This window comes from Cinclus cinclus, chromosome 24 (genome assembly GCF_963662255.1).
Source record: "Cinclus cinclus chromosome 24, bCinCin1.1, whole genome shotgun sequence".
NCBI lineage: Eukaryota > Metazoa > Chordata > Aves > Passeriformes > Cinclidae > Cinclus > Cinclus cinclus.
This window is the reverse complement of record NC_085069.1, coordinates 2063023-2084462: the sequence shown is the minus strand read 5'-3', so window position 1 is coordinate 2084462 and position 21440 is coordinate 2063023. Positions and strand designations below refer to the sequence as shown.

The 21440-nt window shown below is 51.5% G+C and overlaps 4 protein-coding genes and 1 pseudogene across 5 annotated transcripts; 2 read left to right on the top strand and 3 right to left on the bottom strand.

Moving 5' to 3' along the window:
- Positions 1-4122: 4122 nt before the first annotated feature.
- Positions 4123-6719, bottom strand: LOC134053423 (uncharacterized). The gene is made up of 4 exons (XM_062508446.1): positions 6604-6719; positions 6158-6251; positions 4824-4919; positions 4123-4449 (listed from the first exon to the last, which is right to left on the bottom strand). Exons 1-4 carry the CDS (start codon positions 6717-6719, stop codon positions 4123-4125), a joined length of 633 nt encoding a protein of 210 aa, XP_062364430.1.
- On the top strand, positions 6573-7344 carry LOC134053075 (feather keratin 1-like). Of its 2 annotated transcripts, none has more exons than XM_062507895.1 (2): positions 6573-6644; positions 7037-7344. In XM_062507895.1, exon 2 carries the CDS (start codon positions 7039-7041, stop codon positions 7342-7344), a length of 306 nt encoding a protein of 101 aa, XP_062363879.1. In that variant the 5' UTR covers positions 6573-6644; positions 7037-7038. The 2 variants fall into 2 exon arrangements, with proteins under 2 accessions (XP_062363879.1, XP_062363880.1); XM_062507896.1 differs by having other exon boundaries at positions 6607-6644; positions 7018-7344.
- Positions 7345-11092: 3748 nt separating this feature from the next.
- LOC134053398 (feather keratin 1-like) lies at positions 11093-14610 on the bottom strand. The gene is made up of 3 exons (XM_062508414.1): positions 14586-14610; positions 11792-11829; positions 11093-11419 (listed from the first exon to the last, which is right to left on the bottom strand). The coding sequence occupies exons 1-3, from the start codon at positions 14608-14610 to the stop codon at positions 11093-11095; spliced, it is 390 nt and encodes a 129-aa protein (XP_062364398.1).
- Positions 14611-17891: 3281 nt separating this feature from the next.
- Positions 17892-18632, bottom strand: LOC134053395 (feather keratin 1-like; annotated as a pseudogene).
- Positions 18196-21252, top strand: LOC134053396 (feather keratin 1-like). Its single transcript, XM_062508413.1, has 3 exons — positions 18196-18220; positions 20531-20568; positions 20926-21252. The coding sequence occupies exons 1-3, from the start codon at positions 18196-18198 to the stop codon at positions 21250-21252; spliced, it is 390 nt and encodes a 129-aa protein (XP_062364397.1).
- Positions 21253-21440: the final 188 nt, after the last annotated feature.

Below are 21440 nucleotides of genomic sequence, written 5' to 3'. Positions count from 1 at the left end.
AGCTGCTGGCCACGGCCCTGGGGAAGGAAGCCAGGGACTCCCAGGATGGAACTGCCCTGGGGACACAGCATCAGCTCTTTGCTTCCCCAGGGGCTGAGCAACCCCAGCAGCTCCTGCAGAAGGATGGGGCCAACCTGGGCTCTTGGCAAACACAGCCCATCCCTGCCTCTGCCCTCTGTCCCTGTCTCCTTTCCCTCCTGTGTCCCTGTTTCCTTGTGCTCCCCTGGGCAGTGAACCCCACACAGCCATCCTGGGGAGAACCTGCTGGCCCTGCTCCCTCTCTGGATCCAGCAGAGGGACATCTGCTGGGATCTCTGCCACAGCCATGTGATGGACATTCTAAGCTGACCCTGGTGCTTCCTGCACTGAGGCCTCCACTCCTCCAGAGTGACTTTGTTCTCATCTTTTGATTCATTAAATTTCTGTTGCATCCCAGCCCACGCCTCTGTGTCATCCTTTGCCTGTTGTCGGTTTCCCAAGATTTCCAGGGTGAGCAGAGCTGCTCAGGGATGGTTCTGTGTGACAGATTTAGGAGAAGGTGTTTGAGTGCCTTATAAGAAACGAGAGTAAAATCTGCTTTATTATGATATTGCTGCTTTATATCCTCCTTGATATCTCTGGAGCCGCTAGAATGAGCCAATCCTGTTCACTGACCCTGTTTACTCCAAGAATTATTTTCCGTCTCTGACCAAACCATTCTTGTCTCCATACTCAGAAATCCTTGGCCCTAAATTAAGTGCTCTGACCTCCTCACCATCCCAGCCACCCTGCACTGAACTCACTCCACTTGGTCCTGCTGGCTCTTGCATTACAGCCTGTGCCCAACATGGGGATGGCAGCAGGCGAGTGCTGAGCAGAGCAGCATCGTGGCCCCCACCCATCTCCAGGTTCCACTCCTGCTCACAGCCCAGGGTGCTGGTGACAGCCCTCAGTGCCAGGGCACAGTCAGGGCAATCACCCCTGTTCTGATGTGGTGACTGCAAGAGACCCTGTCCCTGGCCCTGCCAGAGGCTGAGGGAAGTGTGGGGAGACAGGGCTGGCCAGTCCCAAGTCATCTGCCCTTCATGGTTCTGGGGAGATGTGTGTCCCTGTGCCCTGCTGTGTCATGCAGCAGTTCAGCCCTCCTTCAGCTGCTTCTGTACAGCCTTTTGCGTGACTCAGCCCACACTCACTGCCTCTCTTCCTGCCCAGTATCTTTTTCTGCTTCCATCTCTCCAAAAACCTTCCTAGGAAGCCCTGGACAGAGACAAAGTAGGAGCAGGGCAAAGAGGAAAAGTACTGCTTGTCGATCTGTGTGGTGTTATGGCCAGCACTAAGCACTGAGCAGTGGTTCTCATGATCTGCTCACCCAGTGGGAAGGGGAGAACTGGAAAAGCAAGAGAGAAACATACGCTGGTGTAAAGATTAGGACATTCTATGAAGGAATGGAAGAAAAAAGAGAAAACCATGTGATTCCAAGGCAATCACTTGGCACCAGCAGACCAATGCCCAGGCAGTGTCTGGAGAATGGTTACTCTGGGAAGACTGTCCACAGCTTTATTGCTTAGATGTTATATCTGCCAAGTGCTGCGGTAGAATCACCATCCCTGGAGGGATTTAAAAGACATCTAGTTGTGACACTTGGGGACATGGTTTAGTGTTGAGTTTGGAAGAGCCAGATTAATGGTTGGACCCCTTAATCTCATAAGTCTTTTCTTACCTAAGTGATTCTGTAATTCTCCATGACCTGGAATAGCCCTTTGGTCAGTTGGGGTCATTTGTCCCGGTTGTATCAGCTCCAGCTGCTTGTCCACTCCTGACTTCCAGTGTGGGTGATTCAGCATGAGAAAGAGAGATGATCTTGATGGTGGGCCAGCCCTGTGCAGCAACAAGTCAGGTTTTGGTGTGTTCTTTGCACTGGTTTAGCCACACATTTGAAGAACAGAACAATGACCTCCAGCCCAGTCAGCACCAGTACAGACTGGGGTAAGAGACTTAAGGACCACAATTGCCTTAAACACTGTCAAGGCCACAGAACAAGATAAGCCACCACAGGAGGAACTTGAGAAAAACACAGAGAGAGGAATTTGCAACTAAAAGTTGGTAATTCCAGGCTTGATGAGGCAGATCTGGGGAGCATCATTGTTAAGCATCTGGACAAAAATTCCCACTCTGGGAAAGGAAGCAACTGCTTATGCACATTCCTCCCCAAGCTATGGGAAGTGTATCTACACCCTGAGGATACCCAGAACTTGGACTGCACAAAAGTGATACCCCAGAAGAATGACTCAGGGACACCCAACACTGAGAAGACCAGAAACAAAAACTGACAGGATGCCACTGGATCCACAGGGTGATGATATCTTTCAACTTAAACTGTCCCTCTCTCTCACTCTCTTCCTCTCTCCCACCCTCCTCCATCTCTTATTTTTATCTATCTCTACCTCACATTTACCATCAAATAAAATTCATACTGTTGACTTTGGCATATGGTCTCATCTGCACCTTAATTTGGGCAGAGGCACTTCTTAATAATCAGATGGAAACAACTGGTCCTCTGTTCCATCACCTATTGTACCCTGGGGCTTTTCTTGGTTTGTGCCTGCCCCCAAAGAACAAAGGCAGCCAGGGCAAGATAAAGTTTCCTTAATCTTCCTTTCTCCTTCTATCCACTTCCATGACACTTTTGGGGTTTCTGCCCTTCCAGGGCCCTCCACAACCCAGACTTCTCAGCCAGTGTCAGCACTGGCCACATGCCTGTTCTGCAGAATGAGTACCAAGGCCAAGGGAGGTCTGAGCAAAGCTGGATCTGATGGTCAGAGGGTCACTTAGGAGTCGTGGCTTCCCTCTTCACCTGCAAGTAACAGTGTCCCAGGAGAATTTTGAGAGCATCCCAGGATTTATACACACGGGCTTAATGTCCAAGTGGAAACCAGTGGTGAGTGGTGTCCATCAGGGATCAATACAGGGACCAGTATTTGTTAATATGTTCATCGATAACATAGATAGTGGGACTGAATGGATGCTCAATGAGTTGTGAATGACACCAAGCTGAGGTCTGAGGAAAGTGTTTCAATTCAGAGATTTGAGAATGGTCCCATGTGAAACTCAGGAACTTCAACAAGGCCAGAACTGGAAGAGAAATGGTTTAGACCAGCCCTACACGGAAGGAACCAGAAATAATGGAGGTAGAAAAATTGGATATGAGCCAGCAATGTGTGCTTGACATCCAGAAATTCAAACATGTCCTGGTCTGCACAAACAGAAATATGGCCAGCAAGTCACCTCTCATTAGACCCCACCTGGAGTGTTGTGTCCAGTTTGGAGTCCCCAGTTCAAATAGTCATGAACCTGTTAGAGCAGCCCCAGACAAGGGCTGCAAAAATGATCACATGGATGCATCATCCCTGCCATGAAGAAAGGCAGAGAGATTAAATTTTTCCTGCTGAACAGCAGGCTCTGGGGAGACCTTATTGCAGCATTTCAATATGTAAAGGGGACAGATAGAAAGTTGGAGAGATAGATTTTATCAAGGCCTGCAGAGATTAACAAGGAGCAACATTTTGAAACTGAATTAGGGCAGATGTAGATGGGAGAAGTTAATGATGTGGTGGGAAATGGAAAATGGCATGTACCATCATAGGAAGGGTTCAGGGTGAGTTTTAATGGAACTTTGAGTAACTGATATAATGCCACAATACTGTTAGGAAGGGTTTGCCTGGCACATGATGGGAAGCTGGAACCAGTATTCCTGCAGTAACACATTCACTTCTTGGTACTTCTGATGTAGTGCTGAGCTGAGTGAGAAACAAAAAGTGTGTGGAGAAAGTACAAGTTAACCACTGAACTGTTTACAGAAATTCCATTCTGATCCAAAGAGGCAGAGAAACTCAGAACCCAGAGGGTCACTCAGAGCACATTGAGCACACCCAGTGCCAGCCTGTGATGACAGCCAGTGCAAAACCATCCCAAACTACCCCCTCCCAGAAACACCCCTGGGGCAACATCTCTGCCCTGGGACAGTGTCTGCAGGGCAAAGGATGACACAAAAACACAACATGGGCTGGGATGCAGCAGAATTTAATGAGTCATAAGAGGGAAAAGAGGGGGATCCAGGTGGAGGCCACAGTGCAGGGAGCAACTTTAGCAGGGGAAGCACCTCGTGCCACAGAGACCACTGCCCAAGCCTGAGAGGCCAAAGCCCCCAGAGCTGATGGGCACTCCCTGAGAGCTGAGGATGCTGCCAACAGCAGCGGAGGTGGAGGATCCCACCACGGTGTTCTGAGGGAAGGAGCTGAGGATGGGGCCAGGCAGGGTCACCACCACGGGAGAGGGCTGGATGGCCACGGTGGAGTCCTGGCACTGCCTGACACAGGGCTCATTGCAGCTGTTGGCCAGCGGGGTGGGGCCGCAGGGCTGGCAGGGCCGGCACGGGGTGTAGCAGGACATGTCTTGGGGCTGGAGATGCACCTGAGAGAGAGGGAAGGGGGAAGCAGACCATGAGGGGTGTTTGCAGAGTAACCCATTACCACACCATGCAGCTGCCCTGCTCCAGCTTCCCAAGATGGGAGCAAGAGCTGGAGTTGTTGTATTGATGCCCACAGGCCTCTCCTTCCATTTAGCCAACAATTTCCCTGCCAAGAGCAGTCAAGCCCAGGGTGATCCCACCTATCCCATCATTCACTTCAGTCAAGTCCCAAACTCTCCCTATGCACATTTTCTGTTCCTTTCCCTCTCCCACCATAAGCAGCTTCATGAGCTGGCACAGAACAAAGGGACAGGTATGTGCAGAAAACAGAAGGAGGGAGAATAGAACAAGTGAGAGGAGAAGTCTTCAACCTTACCTTGTTCTCAGTGAGATGGAGACAAGAGGACTGGATGGGAGAGTGAGAAGGGCTGGCTTTTATACTCTTTCTGCACTGCCCCAGGCAGTCACTGCACTAGAGCAGTAATTTTCCAACAGATTCATCACCAAAGCAAAATATCCTCCTTAACACCACAAGTTGTGCATTTGTTTCTGTCAACACTGTCATTTCATTTCCTCATTGCTGACATTGCTGCTCTGCCTTGCATGATCCTTTCATGTGCCACAATGAGAAGATGCCAGATGAAAAGTCATGGCAGTGTGTGCAGAAATACAGGAGGGGTCCTGTGCAGGCAGATGTTAGTTTGGGGCAGTGAAGTGCTGTTTGCAATCACAGTGGGTGAGCTCCAAGTCAAGGATTGCCTGAGAAAACTCATACAAACAGAGGGTAAAAGGCCCCATATACCTGGCATGATGCTTGTCTCAGTCTGTGGTGAGGGTCTCTCCTGAATACTTTACAGACTTAAAGTTTTGCAGAAAATATCTCCCCACCATCTGGGACACACCATGGGCTTCAGGTGACATGACTTCTCCTGGCATTAGCACTTCATCATGCTTCCTTTCCCCTGACCCAAAGGCTGCTTCAGCCTGGAGCACAGATCAGCACCACTGGAGAAGCTGGAAACTTGCCCAGCTCCCCAGTAAATGAGAGCTGGAAGGATCCTGAGGTACCACGTTCCTGGGGATGCTCAGGGAGGGGATGTGCTCAGAAAAGCCCTGGGTGCAAACTCAGCTCTCAAACCACATCAAGCAGGGCTGCACTTCCCTGCCCTGCAGACATGGAGGCAGCTGGGGAGCGTCCCAGAGAGCAAGGGAATGCCTACAGTAGGCAAATTTCCAGGGAGAGACTCTCCCTGCCTGGTGGGAGTCACACTCTAATTTTGGGTTCTCTGTGTGTCAGCCTTCTGGTGATGTGCTGTGTGCAGGCCCATGACCAACACACAACTGAATTCCCCTCCAGCAAGGGCGGCTCCATCCATGCCTCAGGAAAACCTTCTTCAGTTGCTGGGCTGCTCCTTGTACAGAACTCCAGGCAGCTCAAACAGACATTGCCCTCAGCATGCATTTGCTGCCATCACTCCCTCAGCTCAGGGGGCTTCCAGGACAATCAGCATGTTTTGGAAACAGCTAAAAAATCCTCAGCTGTTATGAGGCAAATGTGTGAGGCCAAAGTGTACGGTGACATGAGAAAAATGGGGAGAATAAGGTATTTACTGAGCCTCCACACATCCTTATGAGAGTAGAAGAGACACAGCTCCATGAGGCATCTCAGGGAATCCTGGTGTTCAGGAGAGCAAAATTATCTTCCCTTACAACTGCTGCTGGCACACCATGAAAGGGGACAGCCTTGCCAAAAAAACTGCCACATGGGGAGAAGACAGGCTGGTGGGAGGGTATGTTCAGTTGCCTGCAAAGAGGGTAGAGAACAACCGCAGATATGTCCCCAGATAGGCATCAACTGTCTGCACAGACCCCTCCAGCACATGCAACTCATCTCCTGCGTGAACTGATGTGTCACTGCCCAGAAAACCCTTGGGTCTTTCATCTCAAAGCTTGAAAGGATCCTTGGAGGTCTATTGGTCACATCAGAAATGAGGAAATGAAAATGGCATCATTGATGGAAACAAAAGCACAACCTGTGACATTTGGGAGGATATTTTGTTTGGGAGGTGAGTCTGTAGGAAAATTACTGCCCCTGTGCAGTGACTGTGGGCCTGGGGCAGTGCAGGAGCTCTATAAAAGCAGGAGCTTCTCTTCACTCTCTCATCCATTCCTTCAGCTCCATCTTGTTGGGAACAAGGTGAGTTTTGAAGACTTTTCTCTTGTCCTCCTCTTTATCCTCCTTTTCTTCCCCTTGTGGATTGTCTCCCCCCATACCCTCTCTCTGTCATATTCTGGGGCCCTGAAAACGCTGACTCTGGGAGAGGAAAGGATGCAGACAGTAGGGAAAGGAAAAGGCTCAGGCTTGGCAGAGATGTCTCCAGAGCCATGGGCTACGTGGGGTCCTCCCTGGGTCTGCAATTCCTGCAGCATTCTTTGAAGGGAAAGGAGGTGCCTGTGAGCTCCTGGTGAAGTCCTTATGGATGGGAAAAAGGGTCTTGCTCATGTAGGGGGGTGACACATTACACTTCCAACACCCCTCATGGTCTGCTGCTCTCTTCCCTCTCTCTCAGGTGCATCTCCAGCCCCAAGACATGTCCTGCTACACCCCGTGCCGGCCCTGCCAGCCCTGCGGCCCCACCCCGCTGGCCAACAGCTGCAATGAGCCCTGTGTCAGGCAGTGCCAGGACTCCACCGTGGCCATCCAGCCCTCTCCCGTGGTGGTGACCCTGCCTGGCCCCATCCTCAGCTCCTTCCCACAGAACACTGCCGTGGGATCCTCCACCTCCGCTGCTGTTGGCAGCATCCTCAGCTCTCAGGGAGTGCCCATCAGCTCTGGGGGCTTTGGCCTCTCAGGCTTGGGCAGTGGTCTCTGTGGCACGAGGTGCTTCCCCTGCTAAAGTTGCTCCCTGCACTGTGGCCTCCACCTGGATCCCCCTCTTTTCCCTCTTATGACTCATTAAATTCTGCTGCATCCCAGCCCATGTTGTGTTTTTGTGTCATCCTTTGCCCTGCAGACACTGTCCCAGGGCAGAGATGTTGCCCCAGGGGTGTTTCTGGGAGGGGGTAGTTTGGGATGGTTTTGCACTGGCTGTCATCACAGGCTGGCACTGGGTGTGCTCAATGTGCTCTGAGTGACCCTCTGGGTTCTGAGTTTCTCTGCCTCGATGGATCTGAAAAGAGTGATAAAATTCCAGAAGGGTTTGGGTTGGAGACAACCTTCAAACCCACCCAGTGCCATCCTCTGCCGTGGGCAGGGACACCTCCCACTGTCCCAGCTGCTCCAAGCCCTGTCCAGCCTGGCCTTGAACACTTCCAGGGATCCAGGGGCAGGGACAGGTGCTCTGGGCACCCTGTGACAGGGCCTCCTCACCCTTATAATAAACAATTCCTTCTTGATATGCAATCTAAACCTACTCTCTGTCAGTGTGAAGCCATTCCCCTTATCCTGTCACTACATATTCTTGTAAATAGTCTCTCTCCTTCATGACTGCAATTTCCCTTCAGGTACTGCAGGGCCTCAATTCCATCACCTCAAACCTTTCCCTCCCCAGTCTGTGCAATCCCAGTTCTTCCAACCCAGCCTCATAGCAGAGCTGCTCTATCCCTCTGATAATTTGGCTTCCTCTGGACTTGCTTCTACAGCTCCAGGTCCTTCCTGTGCTGGGACCCCTGAGTTGGAGGCAGCTCTGCAGGTGGGGTCTCACCTGAGTGTGGCAGAATCCCCTCCCTTGTGCTGCTGCCCAAGCTGGTTTGGATACAGCCCAGGACACAGTTGGATTTCTGGGCAGCCAGAGCACAGCTCTGGCTCATGGCAGACCTATCATCCCACAGGCAACCCCAAGTACTTTCCTGGAAGGAAGAATAGAATAGAATAGAATAGAATAGAATAGAATAGAATAGAATAGAATAGAATAGAATAGAATAGAATAGAATAGAATAGAATAGAATTACCCTAAAACAGAATAAAATTTCCCTGCATTGTCCAGAGACAACCTTACACCTCTTTCCTCTTTCCTTTTTAAGCTGAACATTTAACACAAGCACTCAGCAGTGAATGTTTTACTGACAAGACAAAGGCACCAGATTCCCATCAGACTCTAGGAGTTCCCATCCTAACCAAATTCCCAAAAGGAGGGACACAGTGCAGTGGGCTGCCTTCTCACAGACCTGCATTCCCACGGAATCACAGAATGGGTTTGGTTGTGTTGCCCACAATATCAGATTTGTTACCCACTGTGCCACAACTCAATAATCACACACTTGGAAGAGACATTGATTATTTATGGCAGAGTTGCACAAGCCTGGGTGCCTGGTGGAATTCCCCAAATCAAGCATTCCCACCAGACTTTTCATGCCATTGTTTGCACACAGAAATTCAGAGTTAGAAGCACCCCTGTCTCCTCACACCGCCCTCAGCCCCTGACAAGCAGCAGCCCCACAGCAGCCCCAGGGACAGGGTTTTTGGAGTCACCTGTGCTGGGTGACAATGGGGGATATAACCAAACTCTGTGTTCTCCTCCCACTGACGTCATTCCTGATGAACTGTCAATGGTGCATCATTTGCAACAGCCTCCCAGTGCACAACCAACCCCTCAGGTGGCAGAGCTGGGTGTTAGATAGAGGAAAAGATTAAAAACTCTGCAAGGCAGTGATTTTTTTGTCTTCACAATTGACTGGGCTGTGATAACCACACCCATGCTCAGGAGGTCATCTCTGCTAATGGGCCATCATGGAATCAATGGCCCTAGCAAGAATAGGAACTGCAATGACTGAACAGGATTCCAACCTTCCATTGTGAAACTCCCAGCCCTGGGGGAGGTACCACCCGTAGCTGTCTGTATAATCTGGGGTTTTGGGGATTTGGGACAACACCACTGCTTGAGAGATGCAGGGTAGGACCAGACCTTCTATAGGAAAACTGCTTTCGACCAGAGTGCAACCAGCACTTAGTCAGACTGTGACCACCACCCTGACCCGCAGTGTGTTGAGTTGGGCTCTGACTTTGTGGGTTTAAGGCAGTTGTTATTTATCATTGTAATTGTCATGAAAATTGTACATTGTAATTATCAGGAAAATTAAGCCACAAACGCCAGAGGTTTATGTCCAGAAAGGAGACAGAGGAGTCCTTTTACTTTATTCAGTTAAAGGGAGAGGCCGTGGGGCGTTCCCCTGGGACCTCTCAGATTTTTGGAGGATGAAGCCTCCCTTTTTATCCTGATTTCCCGGCCTTATTTCCCCCTCTCTCTTTCCCCATGACCTGAGGTACTTGAGAGGCACAGACTTTCCAGGACACCTGATACCTAAGATTCCCCACTAATGTATAACCTTGCCTTTTAATTTTTGACTCTTATGGAATTCAGGTTTTTTCCCCATTGTTTCTTTCATCTTTCAATATCCAATTTCATTTACCAGCAAACCTACAGTTTACTGTAAAGCCAAATATCTTTTTCCATTCATCAATCAGTGGAATCCTTCCCATTGTTTCTTTAATCTCACAGTGCTAGTCTTACCTACCAGCAGATCCACAGCTTGTTTGTAAAGACAAATCCTTCATTCCTGTCATAACATTTCTATAAAGGTTTAACTCCAACCTGAAAACTCAGGGTATTAGTGAGGGCTTCCTTTCTCCCACTGGTTTAGTTTCAAATGAGTACATCCTCACATCAGAAGAGGGATGTCTGTCCCGACTGTGCCCTGGCACTGAGGGCTGTCACCAGCACCCTGGGCTGTGAGCAGGAGTGGAACCTGGAGATGGGTGGGGGCCACGATGCTGCTCTGCTCAGCACTCGCCTGCTGCCATCCCCATGTTGGGCACAGGCTGTAATGCAAGAGCCAGCAGGACCAAGTGGAGTGAGTTCAGTGCAGGGTGGCCGGGATGGTGAGGAGGTCAGAGCACTTGGCTGGAGACAAGAGGCTGAAGGCCACGGCAGTGTAGGGAAAGGCCCATTGCTGAGTGTAGGGAACAGCATGCTTTAAAAAAATCATCTTTCTCATTATTATGATCATAGAAGAGAATTGAGCCATGCTGTCCAGCCCTGCGTCAGTAGGGAAAATTAGAAAACTGAGTTACCTATGACATGACTAAGAATATTTAAATTGAGCTAGTGTTAACACCCTGTGAAAAAAACATGCCCCATAATCCCCTCCCACAACCAGCCCTGAGCAATACCTCTCTTTCTGGGCAGGTTGGGAGAGGATCTGCAGGGGAATAAATGAGATGAAAACATGGGCTGCCATGCAAAAGAACTTTAATGAGTCAAAACAGGAAAATTAGGTCAATCCAAGCTGAGATGCCACTGCAGAGAGCACAAGGGGCAAACAACAGTCTGTTGTTTTTCAAGGTATGTTTTCCAAGCAGATGTCCACACAGGGGGGAGGCAGCAGGTTCTCCCCAGGATGGCTGTGTGGGGTTCACTGCCCAGGGGAGCACAAGGAAACAGGGACACAGGAGGGAAAGGAGACAGGGGCAGAGGGCAGAGGCAGGGATGGGCTGTGTTTGCCAAGAGCCCAGGTTGGCCCCATCCTTCTGCAGGAGCTGCTGGGGTTGCTCAGCCCCTGGGGAAGCAAAGAGCTGATGCTGTGTCCCCAGGGCAGTTCCATCCTGGGAGTCCCTGGCTTCCTTCCCCAGGGCCGTGGCCAGCAGCTTTAGCAGGGGAGGCATCTCGTGCCACAGAGACCACTGCCCAAGCCTGAGAGACCAAAGCCCCCAGAGCTGATGGGCACTCCCTGAGAGCTGAGGATGCTGCCAACAGCAGCAGAGGTGGAGGATCCCACCACGGTGTTCTGAGGGAAGGAGCTGAGGATGGGGCCAGGCAGGGTCACCACCACGGGAGAGGGCTCGATGATGACGGTGGAGTCCTGGCACTGCCTGACACAGGGCTCATTGCAGCTGTTGGCCAGCGGGGTGGGGCCGCAGGGCTGGCAGGGCTGGCACGGGGTGTAGCAGGACATGTCTTGGGGCTGGAGATGCACCTGAGAGAGAGGGAAGGGGGAAGGGGGAAGCAGAGTTGAGAAAGGGCTATTTCAGAGCAATCTGTTGTCCCACCATGCTGGAGAAAAGCAAAGAGAAGGAGAAGACAGCAGGAGGCTGCTTCGAGAGGCCCAACAGCCTCACTGTTTGCTCAAGCCCCCAAGAATCACCTCCAGAGTGACCTAGCCAGGGACTTCTACACCTAGGCCAGAATTCAGGAGACATGTCAGACAAAACCCAGCCTTTCTCCATGCGTAACTTCTGCCCCTTCCCTCTACTGTAACAAGCTGTTCTCAAGAAACCACATGGGATTAAAGCAGAGAATGTGATCAGAAAACACAAAAGAGGAAGAAAAGAGAGGCCTTCAGACTCACCTTGGTTGCAAGGAGATGGAGGTGAGAGGAGTTAATGACAGCAAGGAGCAGGTCCCCCTTTTATACTGCTGCTGCACTGCCCCAGGCCCACAGGCACTGCACAAGGACAGTCATTTTCCAGCACATTCACCTCCAAAGCAAAATATCCTCCCTAACGCCACACGCTGTGGTTTGATTTCCATCAAGACTGCCATTCCATTTCCTCATTTCTGGCATGCTTGGTGTGTGTTGCAGCTCCTTTCACGTGTGCCATGCCAGGCCTGAAGCTCCCCGGGCTCCGAGCGTGTCCGTGCAGGCGCAGGATGTGCCCCCGTGCCGGAGGGTCCCGTGCAGGCAGGGGATGTTGGCTCGGGGCAGGGCCTTGCCATTGTTGGCCGCTGCCTCTGCAGGGACACCCCAGCTCTGCCCTGGCCTGCCCAGAGCAGCAGAGCACCCAAAGGCTCCTCTCCTTGCAGCACGTCCTGCCTGCTGCTCTCTCCTCCCTCTCACCTCACTCCAACACCCACTGGACACTGCTTCTGCAGGGAAACGCTTTCACCTCCCTTCCTCTTGATGGCCTTTGGTGATGCAGATGGTTTGCCAGGCTGCCTGAGGATTCCAGGGTTGGGGTTGGAAAGCCAAAGCCCACCTGGAGCTGAATCAGGAAAGCTTGTGGTGGGAAACAAGACCTTGCACAGAGGGCAAGAGCAAAAGGGAGGCTTGAGCCAAGGCTGACTGGGGCAGCTTCACTGGGGGCAGGGGTTACAGGGAAGGGGAAGATTTTCCAAGGCTTCTGGGTCTTGGTTTTCACTGGCAAGCTTTTGTGTCACAGGATCAACCTCCTGATAGTCCTCAGAAATCTGGATAAGGGAAAGCTTCCCCACAGCAGAAGAGGAGGATCAGCTGTGGGAACATTTAATCAGACTGGACCAATGGAAGTATGTGACCTTGTGATGGACACACATGACTGCTGGTGTTAGAGAAAGTACGTCAGAGCTCTCTTTGGGAGGTGCAAGCGGTCAGGGAATGCATCTAAGGATAGAGAAAGAGATGATCAGGGAGGATACGAGTAGCAACGCACAGACCCTGGACTTAGAACATGCCAACTCTTCACCCACTCAGGCATCTAGCAGGTCAGATGTGTCTTCACAGGAACCTGTGAAGAGCAAAAGAGATCAGAAAAGCTGGCAGCATCTTAGGGGCACCTCGTGGTTAAAAGGAGCACGGAATGTCAAGGCAAAACACAGGCAAACGGGGAGATGTTTATGGAGAGAGAGAATGAACACTAGGACTCATCTTCTTGGTCAAAGGCACCTGGCTGTGGAGGGGAGCTCTCCTGGAGGGTCAGGATCTGAAAGAAGAGGTTTCAGCAAACACCTCCCTACTGCTTTGGACACATCCTGGAGTTCAAAGCTCTACGGCTTCTGCAGGCATTGTGACTTAAACCCGTTCCTTTCTGATGCTCCAAATGCCTGCTCAGCCTAGAGAACAACCCAGCACCATTGGAGAGGGAAGGAAACTTCCTCCATTTCCCCAACATGTGAGAGCTCTGGGGAAACTGCAGTGCCATGCCCCTGGGGATGCTCAGGGAGGGAATATGCTCTGAATCGCCCTGGGTACAAAACCAAGCTCTCAAAATACACCAAGGACTGATGCACTTCCCTGCCCTGCAGACATGGAGGCAGCTGGGGAGCGTCCCAGAGAGCAAGGGAATGCCTACAGTAGGCAAATTTCCAGGGAGAGACTCTCCCTACCTGTGGGGAGTCACACTCTAATTTTGGATTGGCCATGTGTGTCAGCCTTTTGGTGTGAGGCCAAGCCAGGAGTGCGTGATGTCTGCAGGTCAGTCCAAGGCAGGGATGAATCCCCCTCCAGCTTCATCCTGGCCTTGGGAAAAGGGATGCTCAGCAGCTCACTCACATGTCCTATGTGTTCTCAGCACTGATGGCATGTATTGGAAAAGTGGTCTGTGCTTGTGTGTCATCCAGGTCACATCCACATTGTGCAGCCAAAGGGTACAGTGGGTGAGGAGAGAGGGAGGAACAGGGAACAGTCCATGTAGCCAACACCTCCCCCAGATGTTGAGGAGGAGCCCAGTGGCACAGGGCTTTGTGTGAGGCTTGATTCCTGCCAATGAAAAGAAAATTATTTAATCACAGAATCACAGGGATTGTCAAAGACCTCCAAGATCATTGAGTCCAACCATTACTCATGTGTTCCTGCAAGAAAAATAATTTGGCTTGTCATCCCTTAACATGAAAGGCATCTGCATGACCTAGTGGGGATGTCAGAAACGAGGAAATTAAATGACAGCATTAAAGGAAACCAAAACACACCCCACGGCAATAGGGAGGATATTTAGTTTGGAGATGAGTCTGTAGAAAAATTGTTGCCCTGTGCAGTTACTGTGGGCCTGGGGCGGTGCAAGAGCAGTATAAAAGTGGCTCCTTCTCCTCACTCTTGCATGCACTCTTCACATCTCCAGCTCCTTGGGAAAAAGGTGAATTTGGATAATTTCTTCTCCTCATCTTCCTCCAAATGGATTTCTAAGGACATTACTTGTCTTCAGCTGGGCACTGAGGCTCCTTACCCTGGGTGAGGGAAGGAGGCAGAAGTTGTGGCAGAGAATGACACTGAGGCTTGGCTTCAGTGTCTCCTGAGCTATTGGTGAGGTGGAGATCGCTATGGACCTTGTCATGATTTTGGGAGCCTTTTGTGCTGAAAGGAGCAGGGTCATCCTCGTGGTGGGGTGACAGGCTGATCCTCACCCACTCCTTGTGCTCTCCTTCCCCCTTCCCTCTTCTCTCTCTCTCTCAGGTGCATCTCCAGCCCCAAGACATGTCCTGCTACACCCCGTGCCAGCCCTGCCAGCCCTGTGGCCCCACCCCGCTGGCCAACAGCTGCAATGAGCCCTGTGTCAGGCAGTGCCAGGACTCCACCGTCATCATCGAACCCTCTCCCGTGGTGGTGACCCTGCCTGGCCCCATCCTCAGCTCCTTCCCTCAGAACACTGTGGTGGGATCCTCCACCTCCGCTGCTGTTGGCAGCATCCTCAGCTCTCAGGGAGTGCCCATCAGCTCTGGGGGCTTTGGTCTCTCAGGCTTGGGCAGTGGTCTCTGTGGCACGAGGTGCTTCCCCTGCTAAAGCTGCTGGCCACGGCCCTGGGGAAGGAAGCCAGGGACTCCCAGGATGGAACTGCCCTGGGGACGCAGCATCAGCTCTTTGCTTCCCCAGGGGCTGAGCAACCCCAGCAGCTCCTGCAGAAGGATGGGGCCAGCCTGGGCTCTTGGCAAACACAGCCCATCCCTGCCTCTGCCCTCTGCCCCTGTCTCCTTTCCCTCCTGTGTCCCTGTTTCCTTGTGCTCCCCTGGGCAGTGAACCCCACACAGACATCCTGGGGAGAACCTGCTGGCCCTGCTCCCTCTCTGGATCCGGCAGAGGGACATCTCCTGGGATCTCTGCCACAGCCATGTGATGGACATTCTAAGCTGACCCTGGTGCTTCCTGCACTGAGGCCTCCACTCCTCCAGAGTGACTTTGTTCTCATCTTTTGACTCATTAAATTTCTGTTGCATCCCAGCCCACGTCTCTGTGTCATCCTTTCCCTGTTGTCGGTCTCCCAAGATTCCCAGGGACAGTGGTGTTGCTAAGGGATGGTTCTGTGTGACAAATTTAGAAGTTGTTTGAGTGCCTGTTAAGATGGGAGACTTGAATATGCTTTATTATGGTATTGCTGCTTTCTCTCCTCCTCCATGTGTCTGTGCTATGAGCCACTGCAGAAGGTGAGAGGTAAGCCAGGTTCTTGTTAATACATCCCTTGAGGTTGATTAGAGAGAACCAACACTGTTTGTTGTTTATAAGTACACACGGAGGGTTTATTGTAGAACATTGTGTTTGCACAGGAAAACACATTTGTGGCCATTTTGGTTATTATTCTCTAAATCAATACAACAACATGAAAGCATTGCAAGATGAAAATACAACCACATCAACCAGGGTCATGCACAAGGCAAAAGAAAGGAAGAGAGATAAAGGGCAAGATTGTGAAGATATCTCCAGCTATAGCCCCTGTCATGAGACTTGGCTGCTGTGCAGTCTTGGTCAACGTGCTTGCAGGCTGGACCTGCCAGGCTGTGGGGAAACTCTCAAAGAAGTGATAGGGGGAAATCCCTGGGAAAATCCGTGGACCATAAAATCTACTTGGCTTATATTCACTCAGTTTCAAGTGGGGATGGCCAGGTTCCTCCTTCACACTGGATTATGTAACTTTGTGGATCATGGGACACTTCAGGAGCCCTTTGCACCTTCCAAAACAACACAGCCTCCCATGACACCCAGCACAGATGCTTTGGTTTTGGCCAATATGGCCCATCAGCAGAGATGAAGACTGTCAGGGCACACATTAATGTCCTGGTGCTTCCCCTGGGGGAAGAGAGCGAGTCACACAACCCCACGGTCTGTGCAAGGGAGGGCAGCTTCGAGTGACAAGAGGCATCAGCATCCACCTCCTGTCTCATCCAAAGCCCATCATTCACCCTCTCTCTTACTAGATTAGAAGTTGGCCATTACACATCCAGAGCTCACCTCCCCCAGTTCACCAAATCACCCGGGTCTCCACAAATGGGTCAATGTTTTGACTCATTATCCCTTAAAACTTCAGTGTCTTCCAGTCTGCAGGTGGACAGAATGAACCAAACCTCGCCCTATCTACTCCAAGAATGATTTTCTGTCTCTGACCAAACCATTCTTGTCTCCATACTCAGAAATCCTTGGCCCCAAATTAAGTGCTCTGACCTCCTCACCATCCCGGCCACCCTGCACTGAACTCATTCCACTTGGTCCTGCTGGCTCTTGCATTACAGCCTGTGCCCAACATGGGGATGGCAGCAGGCGAGTGCTGAGCAGAGCAGCATCGTGGCCCCCACCCATCTTCAGGTTCCACTCCTGCTCACAGCCCAGGTGACAGCCTGGTGACAGCCCTGCGTGTCTGAGAGAATCAGTGACATGGACCATGGCATTGGGCGCACCCTCACAGCACTTTGTGATGTGCCTTAGTGGCCATAGGGATATTTTGTTACGGTGATGATCTTGGAGGTCTTTCCCAAACTTAATGATTTGTGACTCTCAGCAATGAGATGAAGCTGAGGGGAGCAATAGCTCTGCTATATGGGAGAGTTTAAATCCACAGGGATCTTGACAGAATTGAGGAATGGTCCCATGTGGAACTCAGGAACTCCAACAAAGCCAAGGACAAGGTCCTGATGCTGCTTTGGGGCAATCTTAGAAATCAATAGGGACTATGGAGTGAATGGCAAGAGAGCTTGCGCTGCAGAGAAGAGCTGCAAAAACAGTCACACCTGCACAACTGGATGCATCACCCCTGCTCTGAAGAGCAGCTGAAGCAGCTGAGGTTTTTCAGTCAGGAGAAGAGCAGGATCTGGGGGACCATATTGCAGCCTTTCAGTACATCAAGGGGTGGTGTAAGGAAATTGGAAAGAGACAATATATGAAGTGACTGGACAAGGGGCAGGAGTTTTAAACTGGAATAGGCCAGCTGGTGCTGAGATACTGTCCTTGGCAGGATGGCTGGACTAAATTATCTTTAGCAATCTCTTCCAGCAAAACCCATTCTATGATGCCATGATAACATGGCTCTGTGAGAAGGCAGCCCCATGCACTCTGTCCCTCCCTTTCAGAAACCTTTCAGATCCATGGGATCTGCTGGAGTCTGATGGGAATCCAGTGCCTCTCACTGCTGAGAACTTGTGCCACAGTGTTGAGATGAGTAAGGAAAAAGAAGTGCAGAGTGGATGTTTGTTCCTGGACAATGTAGGGAAGTACTATCCTGATCCAAAGAGGCAGAGAAACTCAGAACCCAGAGGGTCACTCAGAGCACATTGAGCACACCCAGTGCCAGCCTGTGATGACAGCCAGTGCAAAACCATCCCAAACTACCCCCTCCCAGAAACACCCCTGGGGCAACATCTCTGCCCTGGGACAGTGTCTGCAGGGCAAAGGATGACACAAAAACACAACATGGGCTGGGATGCAGCAGAATTTAATGAGTCATAAGAGGGAAAAGAGGGGGATCCAGGTGGAGGCCACAGTGCAAGGAGCAACTTTAGCAGGGGAAGCACCTCGTGCCACAGAGACCACTGCCCAAGCCTGAGAGGCCAAAGCCCCCAGAGCTGATGGGCACTCCCTGAGAGCTGAGGATGCTGCCAACAGCAGCGGAGGTGGAGGATCCCACCACGGTGTTCTGAGGGAAGGAGCTGAGGATGGGGCCAGGCAGGGTCACCACCACGGGAGAGGGCTCGATGATGACGGTGGAGTCCTGGCACTGCCTGACACAGGGCTCATTGCAGCTGTTGGCCAGCGGGGTGGGGCCACAGGGCTGGCAGGGCCGGCACGGGGTGTAGCAGGACATGTCTTGGGGCTGGAGATGCACCTGAGAGAGAGGGAAGGGGGAAATAAATCACAAGGAGCAGGTGAGTATCCAACTGTGACCCCACTATGAGGAGCCAAGGCATGAGCTGGGAATGAGAGCTGGCATCTGTTTGTGGAGGCACTTGGGCTCTTCTCACACAAACCACATAAAGAGCTCAAGCCCCAGCCTGCCCGGAATTGGGGCAATACTTCTGCCAAGACCCAGATGTCATACATCTCCCAATCCTTTCCTCCTCTCACAAAAAGCATCTGCAAGATCTCACATGGGACAAAGTCACAGGTGTGTGCTGAGAAATCCCAGAGGAGAAGGAGAAAATGGAGAAGGGGCTCAAACTCACCTTGTCCAAGGAGATGCAAGTGAGCAGGGGGAATGTGAGAGTAAGGAGAAGAGCCTGCTTTTATAGAGCTCTTGCATTGCCCCAGGCCCACAGTCCTGCACAAGGGCAGTAATTTTTCAACAGACTCATCTTCAAAGGACAATATCCCACATAGTGGCAGCGATTCACATTTTCTTTCCACTACGCTGCCATTTCATTTTTTCATTTCTGACATTCCTGCCCTGCATTGCAGGATCCTTTCATGTTCTGTGATCAGAAGCCAAAGGATATTCCTGGCAGAGCCATGTCACTGAGGGCCCATGACCCAAGTGCTGGATGAAGGCAGGGAGTGTTGGCTTAGGGCAGTGTAAAGCACTTCTTTGCAATACCCCTTGCAGGAAGGAACCCTGTCTTGCACTGCACATGTCAGAAGGCATCCAAATAATCTGCTTTTTATGGACATTTCACTTGCTTGTCTCTTTTCCCTCTCTCTCTGCTCTCTGCAAGGGCCATGAGCTGTGGCATGCCCAGGTAACCAGGCTGTGCCAGTGTTTCATCTCTCTTCCTCTTGTTGCTCTTTGTTCTGGAGAGGCTGTTTGCCAGGCATTAGGAAAGCCAAAGCCCACTTGGAGCTGAATCAGGCAAAGCACATGAAGGGGCAATAAGAAGGTCTTCCCCAGAGAGGTGGTCAGTAAAGGGAGCCTTGGACACAGGCAGCCCCGGTATTCAACAAGGCAGCTTCCATGAGGGCAGGGGGTACAGGAAAGGTGGACGTCCTCAAAGGTTCCTGTGCTTGGTCTTTACCATTAGGAATTGCTGTCAAGAACTGATGTTCCTGGTACTCCTTGGGACAACTAGAACAGAAAAGACTTCCCCAAGCAGAATAGAATCTGATGGGGGAATATTCAAACACACTGATCTGAAATGAGTATGTGTGAATTGATGTTATGTGTTCACTGGTGTCAGTACGAAGCCTTTCTCAGCTCCCTTTAAAAGTCACAGTGACCATGGAATGCATCTGAGAACTGGAAGATAGCCAGTGAGTGTCTTGTCTTCAAGAGAGGCATGAAAGAGGAGTCAGGGAATAACAGGCCAGTCAGACTTGTCTGGATATCTGGAAAGTTGATAGAGAAAAGCTGTACAAAATCCAACATGCAGTGCTCAGGGAGGAGGTGTGCTCAGAAAGGCCCTAGATGCAAAACCAGCTTTCAAACCACACCAAGGAGTGCTGCACTTCCCTGCCTTGCAGACACAGAGGCAGCTGGGACGCGACCCAGGAGGGCAAGGAAATGCCTTCAGTAGGCAAATTTCCAAAGTGAGACACCTGAGCCATGGCGAGTCACACTCTAATTTTGGTGTGAGGCCAAGCCAGGAGTGTGTGATGTCTACAGGCTTTGTCCCAGGCGGGGCTGAATTCCCTTCCAGCAAGGGCAGCTCCATCCATAACCCTGGAAAACCATGTTCAAGCACTGGGCTGTGCCCAGACCCACAGCTCCGGGCAGCCCAAAGGCCATGGCTGTCAGCCTGACCTGCTTGGCAGCACTGCCACAGCTCAGGGTGTTCTCAGAATTGACAATGTGTGACAGGTCTTTGTGTGTCCTCCAGGTCAGGGTGCAAAGGGCATGCCAAAGTGCATCATGGGGTGAAGAGAAGGCACTGTCCCAAGAGTAAGCACATCCCTCAGGTAGGAAGGAAGTACAGAATTCCACATGGGTCAACATGGGCTTGATTCCTGCCCATACTAATGTGTTCCTGCACATGAAATGTTTGCACTTCTCATCACACTACATGATAGAAGCCTCCATGACTTAGTGGGAATGTCAGAAATGAGGAAATGAAATGGCAACAGAGGTGGAAACCAAACCACAATCTGTGCCATTGGGTAGAATGTTTTGCTATGAGGTGAGTCTGTAGGACAATTACTGTCCTTGCGCAGTGACTCTGGGCCTGGGGCATTGCAGGAGGAGTATAAAAATGGGCCCTTCTCCTCACTCTCTCATTCACTCCTCTCACCTCCATCTCCTTGAGAACAAGGTGAGTCTGAAGCTTTTTCTCATCCTTCTCCTCTTCCCATGGGATTTCTCAGTCTATACATGCTTTTTCTGTTTCATATGGATTCTTGCCATGGAAATAGGAAGGGGGCAGAAGGTGTAACATGGGAAAAGGCTGGGGCTTGTCTGAGGTGGTTCCAGAGATATGGACCAGACAGGGACCTTCCTTGGGTAGCTCCTGGCAGGGCTCTTCTGAGGAAAGGAGAAGCCTGTGGATCTCTATACAGCCCCCAAGGCTTGTCTGCAGTTCATAGCTTTGGTCTCTCACTGTGGAGCGACAGGCTGATCCTCACCCACTCCTTGTGCTCTCCTTCCCCCTTCCCTCTTCTCTCTCTCTCAGGTGCATCTCCAGCCCCAAGACATGTCCTGCTACACCCCGTGCCGGCCCTGCCAGCCCTGTGGCCCCACCCCGCTGGCCAACAGCTGCAATGAGCCCTGTGTCAGGCAGTGCCAGGACTCCACCGTCATCATCGAGCCCTCTCCCGTGGTGGTGACCCTGCCTGGCCCCATCCTCAGCTCCTTCCCTCAGAACACCGTGGTGGGATCCTCCACCTCTGCTGCTGTTGGCAGCATCCTCAGCTCTCAGGGAGTGCCCATCAGCTCTGGGGGCTTTGGTCTCTCAGGCTTGGGCAGTGGTCTCTGTGGCACGAGGTGCCTCCCCTGCTAAAGCTGCTGGCCACGGCCCTGGGGAAGGAAGCCAGGGACTCCCAGGATGGAACTGCCCTGGGGACACAGCATCAGCTCTTTGCTTCCCCAGGGGCTGAGCAACCCCAGCAGCTCCTGCAGAAGGATGGGGCCAACCTGGGCTCTTGGCAAGCACAGCCCATCCCTGCCTCTGCCCTCTGCCCCTGTCTC

Excerpts from the sequence above, each read along its gene's own strand:
- LOC134053423 (XM_062508446.1), bottom strand. The coding sequence starts at position 6,719 with ATGGGGGGAGACAATCCACAAGGGGAAGAAAAGGAGGATAAAGAGGAG. Across the intron at positions 4,920-6,157 it reads ATGGTGTGCCAGCAGCAGTT|TGCAGTGACTGCCTGGGGCA; the intron begins GTAAGGGAAGAT and ends TTACTGCTCTAG. Across the intron at positions 4,450-4,823 it reads TCCATCTCACTGAGAACAAG|GTGCATCTCCAGCCCCAAGA; the intron begins GTAAGGTTGAAG and ends CCTCTCTCTCAG.
- LOC134053075 (XM_062507895.1), top strand. The coding sequence starts at position 7,039 with ATGTCCTGCTACACCCCGTGCCGGCCCTGCCAGCCCTGCGGCCCCACC.
- LOC134053398 (XM_062508414.1), bottom strand. The coding sequence starts at position 14,610 with ATGTCTTGGGGCTGGAGATGCACCT. Across the intron at positions 11,830-14,585 it reads TTGGGGCTGGAGATGCACCT|TCATTAACTCCTCTCACCTC; the intron begins GAGAGAGAGAGA and ends TGCTCCTTGCTG. Across the intron at positions 11,420-11,791 it reads TCCATCTCCTTGCAACCAAG|GTGCATCTCCAGCCCCAAGA; the intron begins GTGAGTCTGAAG and ends CCTCTCTCTCAG.
- LOC134053396 (XM_062508413.1), top strand. The coding sequence starts at position 18,196 with ATGTCTTGGGGCTGGAGATGCACCT. Across the intron at positions 18,221-20,530 it reads TTGGGGCTGGAGATGCACCT|TCATTCACTCCTCTCACCTC; the intron begins GAGAGAGAGGGA and ends CTCCTCACTCTC. Across the intron at positions 20,569-20,925 it reads TCCATCTCCTTGAGAACAAG|GTGCATCTCCAGCCCCAAGA; the intron begins GTGAGTCTGAAG and ends TCTCTCTCTCAG.